This window comes from Hipposideros armiger, unplaced genomic scaffold (assembly GCF_001890085.2).
Source record: "Hipposideros armiger isolate ML-2016 unplaced genomic scaffold, ASM189008v1 scaffold_58, whole genome shotgun sequence".
In the NCBI taxonomy this organism is placed as follows: domain Eukaryota; kingdom Metazoa; phylum Chordata; class Mammalia; order Chiroptera; family Hipposideridae; genus Hipposideros; species Hipposideros armiger.
The window spans coordinates 2,159,159-2,176,991 of NW_017731408.1; the positions used below are offsets into that span (position 1 = coordinate 2,159,159).

Below are 17,833 nucleotides of genomic sequence, written 5' to 3' on the forward strand. Positions count from 1 at the left end.
ACCCAGGAATTCTGATCCCTGGTCCAGTGTTCTTTGTGCTTTGGAAATATCAGAGTGGTATTAATGGATAAGCTAGTTTCCTGGGAACACATTCCCTTAAAACAAAATTTAGTATGGGACACGTGTTCTTATTTTCACATAGCTTAAGAATAGCTCTCTTTTTTTTAAATGAGCATCTGTTGGGGGGGGGGATTTCTCCTTCCTTCTCCCTCCTCCCTTACTCTCTCTTTTCTGTAATCAGATGACTCAAAAACAATCTTCAAAAAGGGTTTCTTTTTGAAAGATAAAAGTCAGTAGCTGGATGAATTTATTTGTCTCATTCTCCAGGTTGTTGGCATTTATTTATTTATTTATTTTAAATGAGATCAATCACCTACCAGCCTAATGTAAGGGATAAATGTTTTTTAAATGGTAATGTAAGCACATAGAGTAAAAGCCACTTTTTGTGTTAATTCTTAAGATTGGGTTGGGAATCATTTAGAACTCTAAAAGACTGAATATTGGAAAATATTGATTGACATTATTGACGCAGACTTGGTATTGTTTTTGTTAGTTTGCCTAGCAAAGGTGATGTTTTTCCTTTGAAGGCTCGTAACGTTTTAAAGAATTCTTATTTCAAAAATAGGATTTTCTTTCTCTCTAAGTGTCTTTCAGAGCCTTAGGTATGTAGTTCCTTGTAGGTGACTGACAATGGAGGTGATTGTTGCAGGTTGTCCTGGGAGGCAGACTCTGAGATGGAGATTTTGTGCAGGAATTTATTAGGATGTGCTCTTTGAATCAACACCTGTGGGGAGAGTAGGAAGCAGGACCGAGCAGAGAGAGATGGTGGACTGCCAGGAAGTCTCAACCAAGGCCGGGCCGACCCTGCAGAGGGCTCTGAGTTGGGGCAAGGAAGTCACGTCCTCCCTGAGTCCAGGCATGGGTGTGGGCTGCCTTCAAGGGGAGCGTGTAATCTTGGACAAAGTTGCTGTCTTCAGTGGAGGGCAAGTTCTAGAGGGGGCCGACAGCCCGCAGTACTCCTAGCAGCTCGGAGAATAAACCTCTCAGTCCTGGAGGGCCTGGGTGGATGTCACAGAATCCAGCACAGTGCTATTTGCTGTTGAAATGAGAAACGTAGGGGAAGGTGGAGAGAATGTCATCTTATCTTTGTGTAGTGAATATGGTTCTAAGGTAGATGGAATTGTACAAGATGTAATCTATTAACAAATCCAGTTTATGTGTGTGTGTGTGTGTGTGTGTGTGTGAGAGAGAGAGAGAGAGAGACAGAGAGAAGAAAGTTTGATACATAGCCCTGTAAAAACAGAACCACTTTTAAAAGTACAACTTAACCTAATTCATGGTGTGATTTATTCTTGTATTAAATTCCAAATCTGGCCGTGTCAACAGATCCTTAAGTTGTTCACACAGACATGTGCTTTGTATTATAATCATCTGAGGAAAAGCCTGGGTCTGTGCTGCATGGAGATGAGCATGGTTACAGAAACTATAAAATTGGGAGCCTAATTGCAGAATCTGATCCATAGGGCGGATTTAATATAAGGCTTAATGACCTGAATTTTTATTTAAAATATTGCATGGCTTATATTTCATAAACAAGACATAGTTACATCTTAATTTGCTAATTTAAATTGTATATAAAAAATGACAGTAGATGTGCAACTGAATTTATGAGCTTCTGCTCACATTATCAATCAGTATATGACTTATGAAAACAAAAACACATGAATGGTTTGAATCGGCATTTTGGGTAATGCATCTTTCAATAGATGTTAACATATCCCGTCTCTTAGAACCACAGTGATAAATTGGGATATATTACATGGCTAATGTTTGGTGGGTGGTTTTTTTTTTTCCTTTTTATCAGTAGGATAATCAGTTTTTTCACCTTTCTAACATGCATCAAATTACTAACCAGTTGGACTTTATGCGCATAACTAGACCTTCTGTAAGCAGGGAAGTGTACCAGCGTCTCCAGTGGCTAAAATTGTGCATTTTTTAGACTGTTTGAAACCTTGTGGTGGTGGCAATGACTACTTGACTAGTGCGTCTTACAGCTTTTCTAAGCCATATTTTGCCCTTTCCCAAACTTGTAATTTCCCTAAAAGGTGGATTTGTGATAACTACAAGTTCCATGACCTTGTTCTGTTGACCTTATGGTAAAACAAATAAACAAATGGAGACATTTCATGAGAGGCTGGAATTTAAGGAATCCCAACATATTTTTTATCAACACACGTCTCATTTGCTTAAGTGAATTGCTTCCCTGTGTCACCTCAGATACAGTCCTTGCAAACCTGGTATCAGTGAAGGAGCCCCTCCTTGGTGAAGATATTTCTAATTCCCTCTCCTGGCCCTGGCTGCAAATCATCTTCTCCTCTCACACATCCAGTCCTCCCAGCTCTCCCAGTCCCCCTGCCCCTGCTTCTTGTCAGCCATGCAACCATTCCCTCTTCTCCAAGTTCAGTTGCTTCATCTGTTAAGTGAGTACGCCCATCCCTGCCACCTTGGGTGGTTGTGAGAATTAAATAGGCAGTTTAATATGGAGCTTGGTGCAAAGTAGGTGCCCAATAAACACCTTCCCACTGGTGACTTTCGCTATTGCCTTACCCAGACAAACACCTCCCCCAAGTGAGCTGCTTCGTCCCCGAGGCCTGGGACTGAATCTTCTTCACATGCTCCACACGGTACCTCTTGGGCGGTGGGTAAATGCTTCTGGAATCACCCATGAATAACAGAAGAGGTGATTCCTATGCATAAGGAGACCAGAGTCTGGTTCTGAAATAACTACAAAACAGCAGAAATGACATCACCACAGGGAGATGTAATTAAACTCAGAGGTTTAGAGAAGAAAGATACTAATAGGACAGGTTTGAGGCAGGCACTTAGTAAGTTTCAGCATAATGGTTTTGATCCTGGCAACCAAAGGTTTGGGGCTGCTAAATTTTTTTTGCTAAATTATATTGGATATCTTCTATTTCTGCTCTGAATTTTACCCCCCTCCACTTTTAATGACAACTTGTTCTTTGAACTGTACATGTGATAGGGATGGACAGAGTGCTCCTTTAAAAAAATTTTTTTTTCTCCCCAAGCAGGTGGAATTAGATTTGAGGGCATCTGTTTAATGCATCCAGGTCTTTTAGACACTTTGGCAACCCTGTGCTGACTGTAGCTATCATCATTTGTACTGGATGTGCTCTTATGCTGAGCATATGCTAGTTTCATATGCTTAGTTGTAGTTAGTGTGTAGATAATTTGAACATTTTTGCTTTTTAACATTTGTCATTATATAATTATTCTGTTTAATGACTTTGAAAAGTTTCTTCCTCCAGAGAGAGAGCCAAACTAGAAAAAAAATTTTAAATGCTATTTTTTGGCTTGTTCCTTTGTTGTTTTCAGTTTTATATACCACATATCAATGAAATCATATGGTTCTCGACTTTTTCTGTCTGACTTATTTCACTTAGCATAATAATCTCAAGATCCATCCAAACAAAGAAACAAAACCTTATAGACACAGACAATAGTTTAGTGGTTACCAGAGGGTAAGGGGGGAGGGGAATGGTAGATGAGGGTAAAGGGGATCAAATATATGGTGATGGAAGGAGAACTGACTCTGGGTGGTGAGCACACACCATGATATACAGATGATGTGTTACAGAATTGTACACTTGAAACCTATGTAACTTTACTAACAATTGTCACCCCAATAAACTTTAATTTAAAAAAATCATATTTTGGGGGCTACAATGTTCTGTGTTGTGGTCCCCCGCACCCTAGTCACAGAAGCTAGGTTTAGGAGAGAAATTGCAGGGGGGGAATCTGTTCAGTTACCTGTTTGATTCCCCCAGGGACACTGGCTCTTTGATCTTTTACTAGTGTAGCTTCTCTGATCTTGTATTCTGTAAGGTGTTTGTGTCTCTGTATGATGGATGTTTCACTGACCCAAGTAAATGGAAGAAACTTTTCTCCAGTCTTTAAGTGTGTTGCTTTCCTTGTTTTTTTTTTTTTTAATACACTTTTCTTGGGTAAGAACATTTTAGAGGCATTTGGCATCAAATCAACAGTATTGTGGCCTGTAATGGAATTGGAAGCACTGAGAGGTAGTTTGATTCTCAAGAATCCATTTTAGTTTCTTCTTGACAATACTCCCTTCACACAATAAGGAAACAACTCTGCTCCTATTTTTTTAAACAAGAGTATCTGATTTCACTGAATTTTGTACTTTGACTTTTATTGTCACTTTCCTTTGTCCCATGAAGGGGTGGAAAAACTCTCAACTGTGTACAGAGTAAATTAAATTATGAGGAAAATAGTCTACAGAGTTAAACAAGATGAGTTGAGGTTTCGGAACTGAATCTAAGCATGGCTGTGATGTTGTAGATAGTCTAGTTCAGAATCATATTAGTCATTTCCATGTTCTGTTGATTTGACTAATTACCCTGAAGGCTGGCTGGCAGACTGGATTGCTCGTCAACTAGTAATTTTGATCAAATCAACGAATAATTATAGTTTTGTGCAGACAACAAATATAGAATACTGAATATGTTAGACTAAGGAAGATGTTATTGTGGTATAATCATATCAATGATTTAATTCTAGCATCATAGCAGCCCTTTACCTTTTTTCTTACTTTAAGACTTTAATTCTCAGAACATACTGTAAGAAAAGATTGTGGCAACTTTTTGGAGGGAATCACTTTATCCTCTCAATAAACAACATATAAACATGTGGAAGATTCTGTGGTATTAAGGTAATACATTTTAAATGTACTTTAATTATAATAGGCCTGTTTTTGAAAGCCCTCACAGCTAATATGGTCAAACTTAAAAATCAAAATTCTCTTTAGATTTTTCACAGAAAGAACCTAGAAATGAACTATTTGTGTGGCAGAGCCAGGGCTATTGCTATTATTTTCTGTACCAGTTCATTAGATGAATACTAATGCTACCTTCATCAGATCCACCTGAAACCCAAATATTTATATTTGTTTGGTTCTCATTCTATCATCATCCTTTTGCTCACTTTTGAGAAAAATCTTTCTCTGGAGTTTGATGTTTATTGCTGAATTTCTAATTGGAAAGGTTTGTATGCTGTATTTGTGGGTGTAAATTTAAAATATTTTAGAAACAGAGGCGTGTTTACTTAATGGAAAAATCTGTGTTTAATTTTATTGGCTTTGTCTCCTGGGTGGCTCACCTATCTACATTAGATGCTTATTCTATGAAAGCAGGAAATATCATTTTCTGGGAACTTAGTGCAGATATGGGGTGTAATTGGTTCATGTTTGTGAAGTTCCTTCAGGGTAGTTACTCTGAAGACAGAGCCAGTGTTGGCTAGTAACTCCATCCACTGTGTATGTCCTTGACCGCCCCCCACCCCCCACCCCCTACAAAACATAAATAAGAAAGAGAGAGAGAACAGTGATTTAACAGGTTTATTCTTGGGAAATTGTAGATGTTTTCCTGCTCTTTCCTTGCTTGGTCCCACTTTCTACCTGCCTCTCCCGGTATGAGTATCTTGGCTGTGCTGAAAGTAATGCTTGCATTTAAAGGAACACATTATTTTTTGCACAACCTGACCCCAAGGGCCCTACTGCTTTGTTGGTTACTCAGCCATTTCTCCAACTTAATGAGAAACAGTATGTTAATTTCCAACAAGTGCCTTGCTAAGCGGTGCTCGGTAGTAATTTTGAGTCTTTGCATGCCTTGCCTTAAGCGTTGACATTAGAACCTTATCTCCAGATAAGTTGCAATTCCATTCCAATAGTAATGAGTCAAATCATCAATTTTTGGTAATCCCACAGGGCATAGAATGGAAGTGAACTATTATGCATATATGTATGTTAATATTATATAAAGTTATTCTTACACAAATAAAAAGGAACTAGCCAAATTCTTCTTTTGCTTCCATGCCCTCTTTATAACTCCTTTGATTTTTGTAAGTTAATTAGGTCTAAAGCGCAAGATGTTTTTGAGGGGAACATTGGAACCCTTATCTATTCTTCTTCATTGTTTTCTACCTGAAACACAAACTCTAGGGAGAAATAATGCCAATGCAAAAGTTATCTGAAGCAAAAGTTAATTTGAAACAACCTTTGATTTTCCTTTTCTTGGTTTTGCTTTCTCTTTCTTTCCCATCTGTACAAAAGGCATTGATACATACATGTTAATTTAGTGGAGAAGAGTTTTAATTAAAGAAGTGTAGATAGCCTGAAACCATTCAAGCCTATGCCAGTCACTCGAGAGGCAAGTGGAGATGAATTGAAGCAGAATATGGGAGCAATGCGATCTGCCCAGTTGCTTCTGGAGGCTTATAGATAAAAGAATGCCTTCCTCCCCAAGAGGACGGCCTCTCTGCAGGTCTGTTTAGGGGGCTGGCAGCCATCCAGTCAATAAGCCATCATTGCTGTGACAGAGGAACTGCTTAATGTAAGTCATTTCTGTGTTTAGTTTTATTTCTTGGAAGGGCATCACAGTAAGCCCAAATTCTAGACCCCCGAGCAGAAATTAGAGCCTCTATTACCCTTTGTTAATTGCAAATTACATATGGTTTTTCTATTGTAGAGCCTCTGAAAAGGCAGCAACTAATGATTAGTATTTCCATCTGTGTGCAGAGCTAGCTAGACTTGTGTGTGTGTGTGTGCATGCACATGTGTGTATCTCTGTGCATGGGGGGGAGTGAGGGAGAGAGGGAGGGATGGGGAGGAAGACAGAATGCATTTCCCATTGAGGTAAAGCAGTGCTCCATTCAGGGCTAACCAGTCTCTTACCAAGCTCTGCTTCAGAAGGCCATAGAATCATACTTGTGACAAAATGACAGCTTCAGAGCAGTGAGACCTGCGGTTAATGAGAGCAATATTTTTAAAAGACAAAGTTTAAGAAGCCAATTTTCAAGTGCATAATAATCTCTGATTTTCAGGACTAATGTTAGTTTGAAAGAATAGGCTTTGTACAAGTAGAAAAAAATCCTATTAAAAAAAGCCAAATAATATAAAGTTATAGTGCATAGTGGTGAAACTGCTCAAGTATAAATAACTACAGTAAATTTCAATGCTGGAAGCTTTTTTGGATATGAAATATCTTCATAGTGAGCTATGTTGACTTGGACTGATTTTGTTAGAGAGGTCCTTTAAAATTATTGAGGGCCTTGGAGACCCTTGGAAAAGGTTTTGGGAAACTCCAGGGTCCGTCAGCTACACTTGGAGAACCATTCATCTTGACAAAGCTATATTGATCAAAACAACATGGTGCTGGCACAAAACAGACTTATGGAGATCAGTGGAGCAGAAGAGAGAGCCAGAAATAAACCTATGCTTATATGATCAACTAATCTACAACAAAGGAGGCAAGAATATACAATGGGAAAAAGACAGTCTCTTTAGTAAATGGTGTTGGGAAAACTGGACAGATACATGTAAAAAAAAAAAAGAAAGAAACTGGACTACTTTCTTGCACCATATGCAAAAATAAACTCAAAAGACTTAAATGTAATGCCAGAAACCATGAAACTCGTAGAAGAAAACATAGGCAGTAAATTCATTGGCATTGGTCTTAGAAATATCTTTTTGCATGTTTCCCAGGCAAGGGCAACAAGAGCAAAAATAAACAAATGTGATTGTATCAAACTAAAACACTTTTGTACAGCAAAGGAAACCATCAACAAAAAGAAAAGGCAGCCCACTGAATGGGAGAAGATATTTGCAAATGATGTATCCCATAAGTGGTTAATATCCAAAATATATAAAGAACTCATACAACTCAACATCAGAAAAACAAACAATCCAGTTAAAAATTGGGCTGAGGACAAAAATTTTGACAGATTCTTAACATCCAAATTTCTAGAGCTTATAAGCCCCATACGCTTAAGGTAAACTGCATAAATTTAACCCAGTGTTATTGTACAATAACATTAAAATAAGCATTAAAAATGTGGTTCCTGAAAGGTAAGATTACCATTCTTCTGAAATCTTGACACTCTCCCAACATCATTTTCATTCATATTTATTCCACTGGAAGTTAACAACTCATATAAGTACAGATGTAGCTTGTTTTTTCTTTGCATGTTTTCTGTTAAATATTTTCAAACATTTTGTGGTCATTATAATTGATTCAAATAGCATATTAAGGTACTCTTGTATCCCTACTCACACCCAGCAGCCTACAATCATTGTGCAGCCTCTTTCTTTTCATTCTGAGACGAGGAAGAGACTTCAAGTACACTATAATTGCTGCACTTAAGCTGGATTTACCTACTTTTCTTTTGTTTAGGATTTTTTCCTTTTATTTTGTTAAGTTAAAAAGTGTTTTTGCTAAGCAGTACATAAACATGGTACCAAATTAAAAAAGTGAAGACGGGTGCACAGTGAAAAGCAAGTCACCGGCTTCCTCTGTCCCCAGTCACCCAGTGCCCCTCTGCCGAGGCAACCACCTTAGAGTTCTTGGGTAGAGAACATCTATGCATTTGCAAGTATGCAGAGTAACATATTCCTTTTTTTTGTCTTACACAGTGGTGGCACATTACACTTGCTAATATGTGCATATCCTGGCAGTCTTTCTGTATTAGTACATTCAGAGCTGCATTCTTTAAAAAGATTGTGACACAGTAGTTCATAATATAGAAGTGCCATCATGTATATAGCCAGACTATCGCTAATGGATATTTAGGATCTTTCCAGTTGTTTACTATCTAAACAATTCTACAAAGGACATCACTCTAGAGAAGAGCTGCTAGTGGTTAAGAGAATGTGTCTGGGTCAGACCCCAGGATATCTGTGTGACCTTGGTGAGATCAGGTCCTCTACCTCTCTGTGCCTCAGTAAAGGAGGGGGATAGAGTCCACAGGATTGTGGAGAAGATTTAGTGAGTTCATGCTATTTAATGAGTTGAGGTATTGAGAATAGTACCTGGCACAGAGAAGTGCTCAGTAAGCATCAACTTTTGCCATTACTCAGTGTGCCATTTTGTAAGGTGAAAGGGTATTTATAGGATAAATGCACAGAAGTGGTTTTGATGATCAAATTTAATTTTGTAGGTAGAAAACCAGTTTATGCTCTCAACCAAAGGCACACGAGCGCACCCATTTTTACTTCCCATAAGTCACCTCTTGACACGTGTAAATCTGGACCTTGATTGTACACTATGTGTAGTTGTTGATCAAGAGGGAGAGATTTCAAGTGAAAGTTTTCTTTCCCCTGAAAATTGTCAGTGCCTTTAGAAAGGTCTTGCTTTTTATCTTTATCAGTATGATGTCTTCTCTTGATGATAAACTGATCATGGCAATAATATATAAGTGAGCCATAAACTGCTTTAAACCAGTAGGTTTTTACGATGTACTTCTAGACTCTTCCCTGCTCATGGATGGGAAAACGTAGTCTTTTAAATCGTAGCACCATTTGTTACAGGGATTATAATATTTACATGTGAGGAAGACTGGCATTATTTTTATGTTTATACAAAATGTGAAATTAGAGCTTCATAGTCTTAGGTTATCACATCAGTGCTAGTTACCCCACCTACCTGAGGGTGAGATACCTGTGTCAGTTAGCTCAAGGGCCAGTGGTTTTCTCCCTTTCCATTATGGGTTTATAGCACACAGCAGGCATCCAACTCCTTGTGGCCTATTTCATAGACTGGTGAAGGGAGGTGCTTTGTCCTGATGGGCATAGGACCAGGTTCTAAGAGACAGGAGGTGGTTGACTTCTGAGCCTGTTGCTAAATTACAATAAATGCTAATCACTTTTTACCTCTGACAAGTCACCTTGCAATGTTTAGGGTAGGAGTGGAAGTGCTTAGCCAGCCATGAAATCTGGAAGGCACCTGAACTGATTATTATTCAAGAGCATGATGACGCATAGTCCGGAGCAACCCCCAAGCTGCTGAGCCTGAGGTTTTTGTTACCTCTGAAGTCACGGTTGTCCTACAACTATCTCGTCAGGAATACCTTTAGAGTTCGCGCTGGCTCTTAGCCTCTGTTTTGGGACTCCTCATGGTTTTACCATGAATGCATCTTTAAAATGGCCTTTAAACTTTTATGAAGGGGGTCAGTTCATGGACCCTTTTTAGAATTGGCTAAAAACTATAGCCACCTTTCTTCAAAAAACTATGGCCACAATTTTTGAGACTCATGGATATATTTATATATATATATATATGTAATATTTCATTGTTACTTTACTCATTGCACTTAGTATGCCTTATGCCATGCATGGATGAAGGACATTTTCGAAAAGGAGGCTTTTCGTGTGGTTATTCCAAAAGGTAATCATCACATTATCTTCTATGCTACATGTTGTATATCTGAAAATTTTCACATGAAGGTATGTGAAAGACTGCTAGTAGGAAACTAATTTTGATTGATACAGGTGTAAAGTCAGGTATTAGACTAAACAGGATAACTCCCCAGAGGTACCTACTTTTCCAGAGGAAAGACCAAGACATGTTCTTTTTTCCCCAGGAACATTTCTTGAGAAGAACTTTATTAGTGTGAGAGGGTTCTTAGAGAGATTCAGAGCATCCACCTCAAATCTCTGCTCTAAAATACTAACCCACAGAAGTTGTCAGATAATCTTATCTCTGCATTTACCTTAGCTGAATTTTAGGGTTTTGTGGCAGAAACCTTAACGCGTCCCTTAATAGCTTCCAACAAAATAGTGATGCGAAAGGATGGTGCCAACTACTGAGATTATATTTGATTGGTTGGGTTGTTGGGGAGACTTTCCCCAAGAATGATTCCATTGTCTTGTCTCAACAAAATCACTCCTTGTGTATAAGAAACTTTCCTTTTTAGTCACGAATGAGCTGAAATCTCAACACTTGCTGTAATTTTCAAAAGCTATCATTTTTACATTCCAAATCCTTGCCAGTAGGGGTTTAGTTTCTTAAATGGCATTAAAAATTAAGTCCCCAAACAAATTTCAGGTACAAATTTGAATATTAATGAAAATTTTTCTTTTCCATTTACTCTGTTTATCAGTCAGTTGCATGACACTTGGGGATGACCTAGTTGGCAGCCTGTTCAAGTGAAATTAAGATGTGAAACATGGTGGAATTACTTCACGACATTGCTAGTGTTCCACAATTTTGTTACTGTTTTGAAATATGCATTTATCAAAGCCTGAAACCATTTGGAATATACGTATTGAGAGAATTTTCTTTGTGTCCTTGAAATTCTTGAGACGTTTTCTGTGTGTTAACTGGTGCCCTACAAATTGGTGGAACCAAATAGGATGCTGCTTTACTGAAACGATGGACAGTGAACAATGAATGAGCCAGAGTTGAACTACTACAGCAAGTTGAGGGAGGCTCAGGACAACGTCCGGGAGAGTCAGGGCTATTAGATGCTTGCTTTATTTTCCACAGCCCAGTATTGCCATGTGATATGACAGCAAGAGAGAAAAGGTAACTGGGCCACAGGCTTAGAGCACTGGGAGGATTTAGGCTTAACAGGATTTTACTAGGCCCTAAGTAGAGGTTGTCTGAGGTAGTTTGACCCAAAATGAATCCCCCCCACTGCTGTTATAATTGAGGGCACAGGGTTCCACTCCTTCAGTTGTTCCCAATATTTGAGAAGCCTTCACCCTTAGATGCAATTTTTCATGATAAGCACTTTTACAGTAATAGATGTTATGTGTGTTTAGTAGAGGTTTATTCAGGGCATCCAAAGCGTGTTCTGAAACAATGAAATTTTATACTGGCAGCTGCTCATGAAAGAAAGAAACCAACCAACCACAAATTTTATTTGAGATGGTTGATTCCTGTGCTTTGGGTTCCTCAAGTGACATATACATTAATCGTGAAAAGCACACAGATAGAATCTCATTTACAACTAGAATTATTACAAAGATTTTTGTACAATGGCCATGGTCCCTCTTTAATGATTATCTGATGACCCTTCTCCAATTAGTATAACAGTTGCAATAAAGTACGTAATATAATGACTTTTGAGCCAGGAGAGACCTAAGAAATAATCATTTATAGTTCTAAAGTTCTAACTACTCACCTAAGTGAGGTTCCAAACCAAGAATGCCGTTTTTTTTGTTTTTTTTTTTTACTTGCGGTCTCACAGCTGGTTAGAGTTCATACCAGAATCCTAGATCCCTGTCTCCCGGTTCAAAGCTAAAGTCTCTAATTGGGGACTTGAGTTTTTCCACTTGCACGGTTGGAACTGAGCTTACAAATTCTTACCTTTTACCCTTTGTCTACCACTTTACATCCACCTCAACCCTCTAACCATATCCACAAACCAACCAGAGAAATACCAAGGAAGAAGAAGGAAAAATGGGAAGGGAGCTGGTCATGTCTTTCCATCAAGTTGAAGACATTGCTTCTGATCTGGTAACTGGCTGTAAAAATACTTGTCTTTGCTTTTTTTGTTGTTCTTATCGATAGGCCTCTCCTACCTGTGTTCTTCACCTCGCTTTTTTCCTGCTCCTCTTGTTCCATCAAATCCTTTGTTTTTTTAAATCATCAAATTCTCCATGTTCATTTGTCCCTTCCTAATAGGACTGCAAATGTGATCACTTTTGCAAATGTTCTCTTGGCTCTGTCTCCCCTTAAGGTGGTTACCCACTTCTTGCCCTTAAGGAATTTTTTATAATTTGTTATTAGAGGATATTGTATTGAAATAGATAAAAGAATTGAAGGATGGTGTGGAATAATATAAAATTAAATGCCAAAATATTTACATTGTAAGTTCAGCCTGATAGTGGAAGAGGGATATATTAAATATAGTCATGCAAGAACTATATTTCAGGAAAAGAATATGATTTTGACACATTTATAGCTTTCCTAAGTATTATAGTTTTTGAAAAGAGTCTGAAATTAGATAAGATGTCTATTTGGGAATGAGGTAGAAGGAATTTTTACATTGCAAAGAGGTGTGATTTAGATGACTAGAATCTAAGCTTTTATGACTATATGGTATATTTTATAATTCTGTAATGTGGAAGAATATGCTTATGTTTTTTTCGTAGTCAAATAAAAGATACCATATACTTTCAAAACAAAGGAAAATAACTGACATAAGACTTGTATGTATTTTTATCTGTGTACAACAATAATTAGAATTTTTCTTTCCTTATTGATGGGAAATATTTTTATACATAATGTTGACATATGTAAATTGACTACCACTAATGTCTTTGGAAATACTAGACTCAGTTCTTTCTTGGCAGTATGGAATCTGTGGTGATGTATTCAGGCTGTTTCCTGTGTGTTTTGATAGCTCCTTTCTCCCACTCTCACCCCCGGGCCAGAAAACTCAACAACCACACCACAAAACCACATGCAACCACAGTTGGAAGAAGAGTCCTTTGGGTATTTTTTGGTGTTGGTGGTCTGTTTGAAGAATGAAAAAAAATCACTCATTAGAGTCTGGGTGGTTTTTAGAGCTGTCTCTCAGGCGTGAAATTTGAGCTGATGTGCATGTGTGTATTTACGGGAAGAAGAGGCTGCAGATGTGCCAAGAGTGGCCACCAGCCCCAGCTTCAGATACCTTCAGCTGAAGAGGCCAGAGAGCAAGACAGCGGCAATGCGCAGGAATGCCACACTCGTCACACAAGCTCACACTCAAGTGACTGTAGCCTTTTTTACCCACTCACAGCTTTTTGCTTAGTGTTGTCCTCTGTTCTTCACTTGGGACTTTTAGCTGTGATCTCAGAGTTCAATAAAAAGCTTGAAATGGAAAAAGTGCAACAAAAGGAAAAAAAGGAAAGCCTGATAACAGGCAGATGCAGAAATATTTTGAAAACCTTGGTGCTTGAGGAAATATGTCCTTGTCCAACTCGCATAAATACGGTGATGTCTCTTCCTTTCAGTTTTATACTGCCCTGGGGACATGCCTGTGCTTTCCAACTGTAACAAGGGAATAAGAGAGAGTAGAAATAGCCAGCTCTGTGGTCTCTGAGTGTATTTTCATTTATAGGATCTTCTGGCGGAGCGTTTCCCGTCTCTGACGTGGCCTGGTTGACTTGCCTGACATTTCTCCTTGATCACCGAAATTCTCTCGATGTTATGGTTTCTGTATTTGTGACACATTTAGATTCTCTGGGCATCTGCCTTAAAAGTATGATCAGATTAGCATCCACCGAATGAGATGCACTTTTCTCCGTGACGATCCAGATTCTCTAAGGGAATAGGGTCGGCGATTCTAGCTAAGACAAAGGAGAATATAGTTTTCTAGAAAGAACACTGGACTGAGAACCAAGAGACATTCTATTTCCATGAAAATGAACTTGTAAGTTTATGACCTTAACGAAGATATGTATCCCGTCTGTCATGCAGTCTCACTCTCTGAAAAGATGGCATGTAAAGGCCCTTTGAGAACCAACTTAAAGAGTCTTAGAGAACATGTGTCTAATTTTGATTCAGAGGCAATTGGCATGGTGCATGTTCCCCTCATGCCTTTGAAGAAGAACCTGGGAATCCTGGGGCTGGAAGGACTCTCAAGTCTTCTTAAAATCAAAGGAATCAAAGTCTTCTACTTTTTCAACCTCTGGGATAACCCCCAAATTCTGACTTTGCTCATTAACCTCACTATATCATCTGAAAAAAATACCTGGACATTTTCACAAAAATATTATGTTTAGGACAATGAGAAAGTTGAGTCAGAACTTGTTTGATCTCTTATCACTTAAAACAAAGCTGCACGCGGAAATGTTATCTAGAAGGGCTAGCCTGGTAACCAAAGTGAGGTGAAGAGGCTGGTGGTGGGATCATAGGGAGTGGTGGCGACTGTGGGGACTGGGAACACATACCTGCCTGTGTGAGTGGCCATTCCTAATTTTTAACACACCAGATGGACCCGATAAAACGTGCGTTCTCAGTGGCAAAGGGTCATGGTTGCAGCAAACAATGTCTTACTAAAAACAACTTTGTATTATTAGCAATTATACTTTGGGGAATTCTTCAGTTTAAATAATACAGTGTAGGGGCCAGCTGAGTGGCTCAGTTGGTTAAGAGTTGACTTAAGATCACGAGCTCTGAGCAACAGGGCCGTTGGTTTGATTCCCACATGGGCCAGTGACGCTGCGCCCGAGGTGAGCTGTCGCTGAGCTGCCAACAGGTGGCAGGATGGCTCAGGTGGTGTAACAATAAGATTGCCTGTTCGATGGTGGGCTATACCCACCTGCAGCTAAGACTGAACTTGGCACCTTGAGCTGAGCTGCTGCCCAGATGGAACAGTGGATAGAGCATACGCTCTTAACAACAAGGCTGCTGGTTCAACTCCTGCATGGGATGGTGGCTACACCCACCCACAACTAAGACTGAACACAGCACCTTGAGCTTAGAGGCCACGAGCTGCTGACAGGCAGCCAGATGGCGACTGGTGCCCTCCACAACTAAGATTGAAGAACAACAGCTTGGCTGGTCCCCTTTCCCAATTCCCCAATAAAATCTTTAAAAAAAAATAATACAATGTAGTCATAGAAAATATACCCAAGCTGTTTCCCTCAGGTATGTAGCGTGTACAGCCCTTCATCTAACAGGCCTTCCACTTCTTCAATCAACGTTTATTCTCCTTAAAAAGTGTTTCTTTCCTCAGAATTATTAATTCTCGAAAGTGTTCTGTGCTTACATTTTTGAAAAAAAAATCCCTTAATAGTGAATGGTTGGCTTCTTACCCCCTCAACGGAAGCACTTGGTTTAAATATTCCTTAACTATTTTCCAGTGTTTAATTCCGCTGCCCACAAAGAACTTGATCCTTAAGTCTAACCTGAATCATCACCTTAAGCTCATTTTCTCACATTTTATTGTTTGTAGGAGGAACAGATGATCGTTGTTCTCGTTGTAATACCCTTCATATTAGTTTGTTGAAAATAGCTGGGGGTTTTTGTTTTTCCTTTCACGCTATATATATGTCTGGAAATTTTCTCATGGATTTTCTTTTCCAGTGCTTTGATAATTACAATGTAATTTTTTTCTAAGTCTCTCTAATCTGTACACTAAAAAATATTTTGAACTATACCCAGTCCTTTTATGGGTTGATCAAACTGGTGAGAGAACACCATTATCCTACTTCTTTTATCAGAGAGTTAGGGCCCCACAACTGGGTCATATTCACCATATACTCTATGACCTCAATATCTTTTTTCTCCCTACTGGGAGTCTGTTGTAGTCAGACTTTCTTCCTATATTATCCACATAATTCATTTTCATTTGTAAGTGTGCTCGCTATCTTGTACACACACCTAGAAAGCATTGTCTTGTTTTTGATGGATCCTTTCTCTCTCTGATTTGTAAAGGTTACTTGGAATTCTATTATTTTTCAGGAAATCTGAAATCTTAACTTCATTTGTAGCCACAAAATGACTGAGGTATTTTCAATTCCATTATGATAGTCATTGATTAAAAAAATAATAATTCAATAATGTTGGACCCAGGAGTCTGGGTGTTGTTTTATGACTGCCCCATTTGCATCAAGCCATTTATTTCTGTCACTATTAACTAATGGTTTTCCTGTTTATAGATGTTTTTAAACTCCACAGATATTGGCATCATAGTTTCTTTTCTTTTTTTTTTTTAAAGATTTTATTGGGGAATTGGGGGAGGGGAACAGCGTTGGGGAATTGGGGGAAGGGGAACAGACAAGTTGCTGTCATTTTGTTCTTCAGTCTAGTTGTGGAGGACGTTGCTTCACTGGCCCAAGTTGGCACCTTCATTGCACTCTTCCCAGGCGAGGCAGATCAGTCGCCGGCTTCCGGACGGCCGCTCACAGCGGCTGCTGGCTGCTCACGCTGGCTGCTGGCTACACACAGTAGCCCATGACAACCCACTGCCACAGGGGCTGCAGCCTATGCCCTTGCCGGTGACTCACGGCAGCCCAGCTCCGGGTTGAGCTGTTGTTCAGCATCTTAGCTGTGGAGGGCAGTGTCACTGGCCCTCATATGTGGGATCCGAACCGGGGCCGTCTGGCATCCCAAGCCAGCTCTTAACCATCGCGCCACTCGGCCGGCCGGCATCATAGTTTCTTGATTATAGAAACTAGATTTGAAAGATTTAGAATTATAATCTAGGGGGTTGTGGTTGGTGATAGTGGGGAGAATAAACCCAGTAATTGTTTAATTTATGCATGTAGGTTTGGTAGTATCATTATATTTTTAGTAGCAAGGTGAGAGGAAATAGGGAAGCCTTTAGATTGAGTAGAAATGTCTATTTTGTAGATACTTTGTTTTGTGTTGGACTTTGAGAATGTCTGCGCTTTGATTTAAATTTAATAGTTTCCTTTTAATGTATGAACATAATGAGATGTATTTTTTATTGTTGTCATTACAGGTTTTGAAAGGTGACAATGAAATGTGAAGAAGTTTTGCTTCTAATATGATACTTGAAAATTAGTGACTGCTTGCCAAATTTCCATGAAAATTAAATATGACTTAGAAGCATTGATTTATGAAGGTTTATGATGTCATCGGTTGCAACAGGAAGCAAACTCCAGCAGGCTATGAGCCTGCAGGGAGTTGACCCCGAAACTTGCATGATTGTATTTAAAAACCACTGGGCACAGGTAATGTATGAGTTTCACCTTCTCTGCCGGTCTAGGTAGCCCCAGAGGCCTCCATCACACTGAACCAGGGCTTTCCTACCTCTGTGACAGATAACCAGGCTTCCAGAAACACAGGGAGGAAAACCCTTTTTAGGTAGGAAGAAAATCAGCTTTCTCTTCCTGCTTTCCTAGAATAGGTATCTAATTAAAAACCATGGTTTTTACAAAAGCAATTAGGGAACACATATGTTCCTCAGATGTTTTTAGAAGAACAGCAGTTGGCCTTCAAGTGACTTGGACATTGCTTTTAATATATTTGACAGTGGTTCCATCCTTTCTCTTTCCCTCCTC

General features: G+C 39.1%; 1 protein-coding gene across 10 annotated transcripts in view; it reads left to right on the forward strand.

Moving 5' to 3' along the window:
- FHIP1A (FHF complex subunit HOOK interacting protein 1A) overlaps positions 1 to 17,833 on the forward strand; it is a 208,684-nt gene that overhangs the window by 98,404 nt on the left and 92,447 nt on the right. For 9 of the 10 annotated variants that reach the window (XM_019641183.1, XM_019641189.1, XM_019641182.1 and 6 more), the window contains one exon: positions 17,272 to 17,503. In XM_019641183.1, the coding sequence (XP_019496728.1) occupies positions 17,399 to 17,503 (105 nt within the window). In that variant the 5' untranslated portion in view covers positions 17,272 to 17,398. Of the gene's footprint in view, positions 1 to 12,249; positions 12,333 to 17,271; positions 17,504 to 17,833 lie in introns of those variants that run through there. The other variant, XM_019641190.1, reaches the window with a different exon arrangement.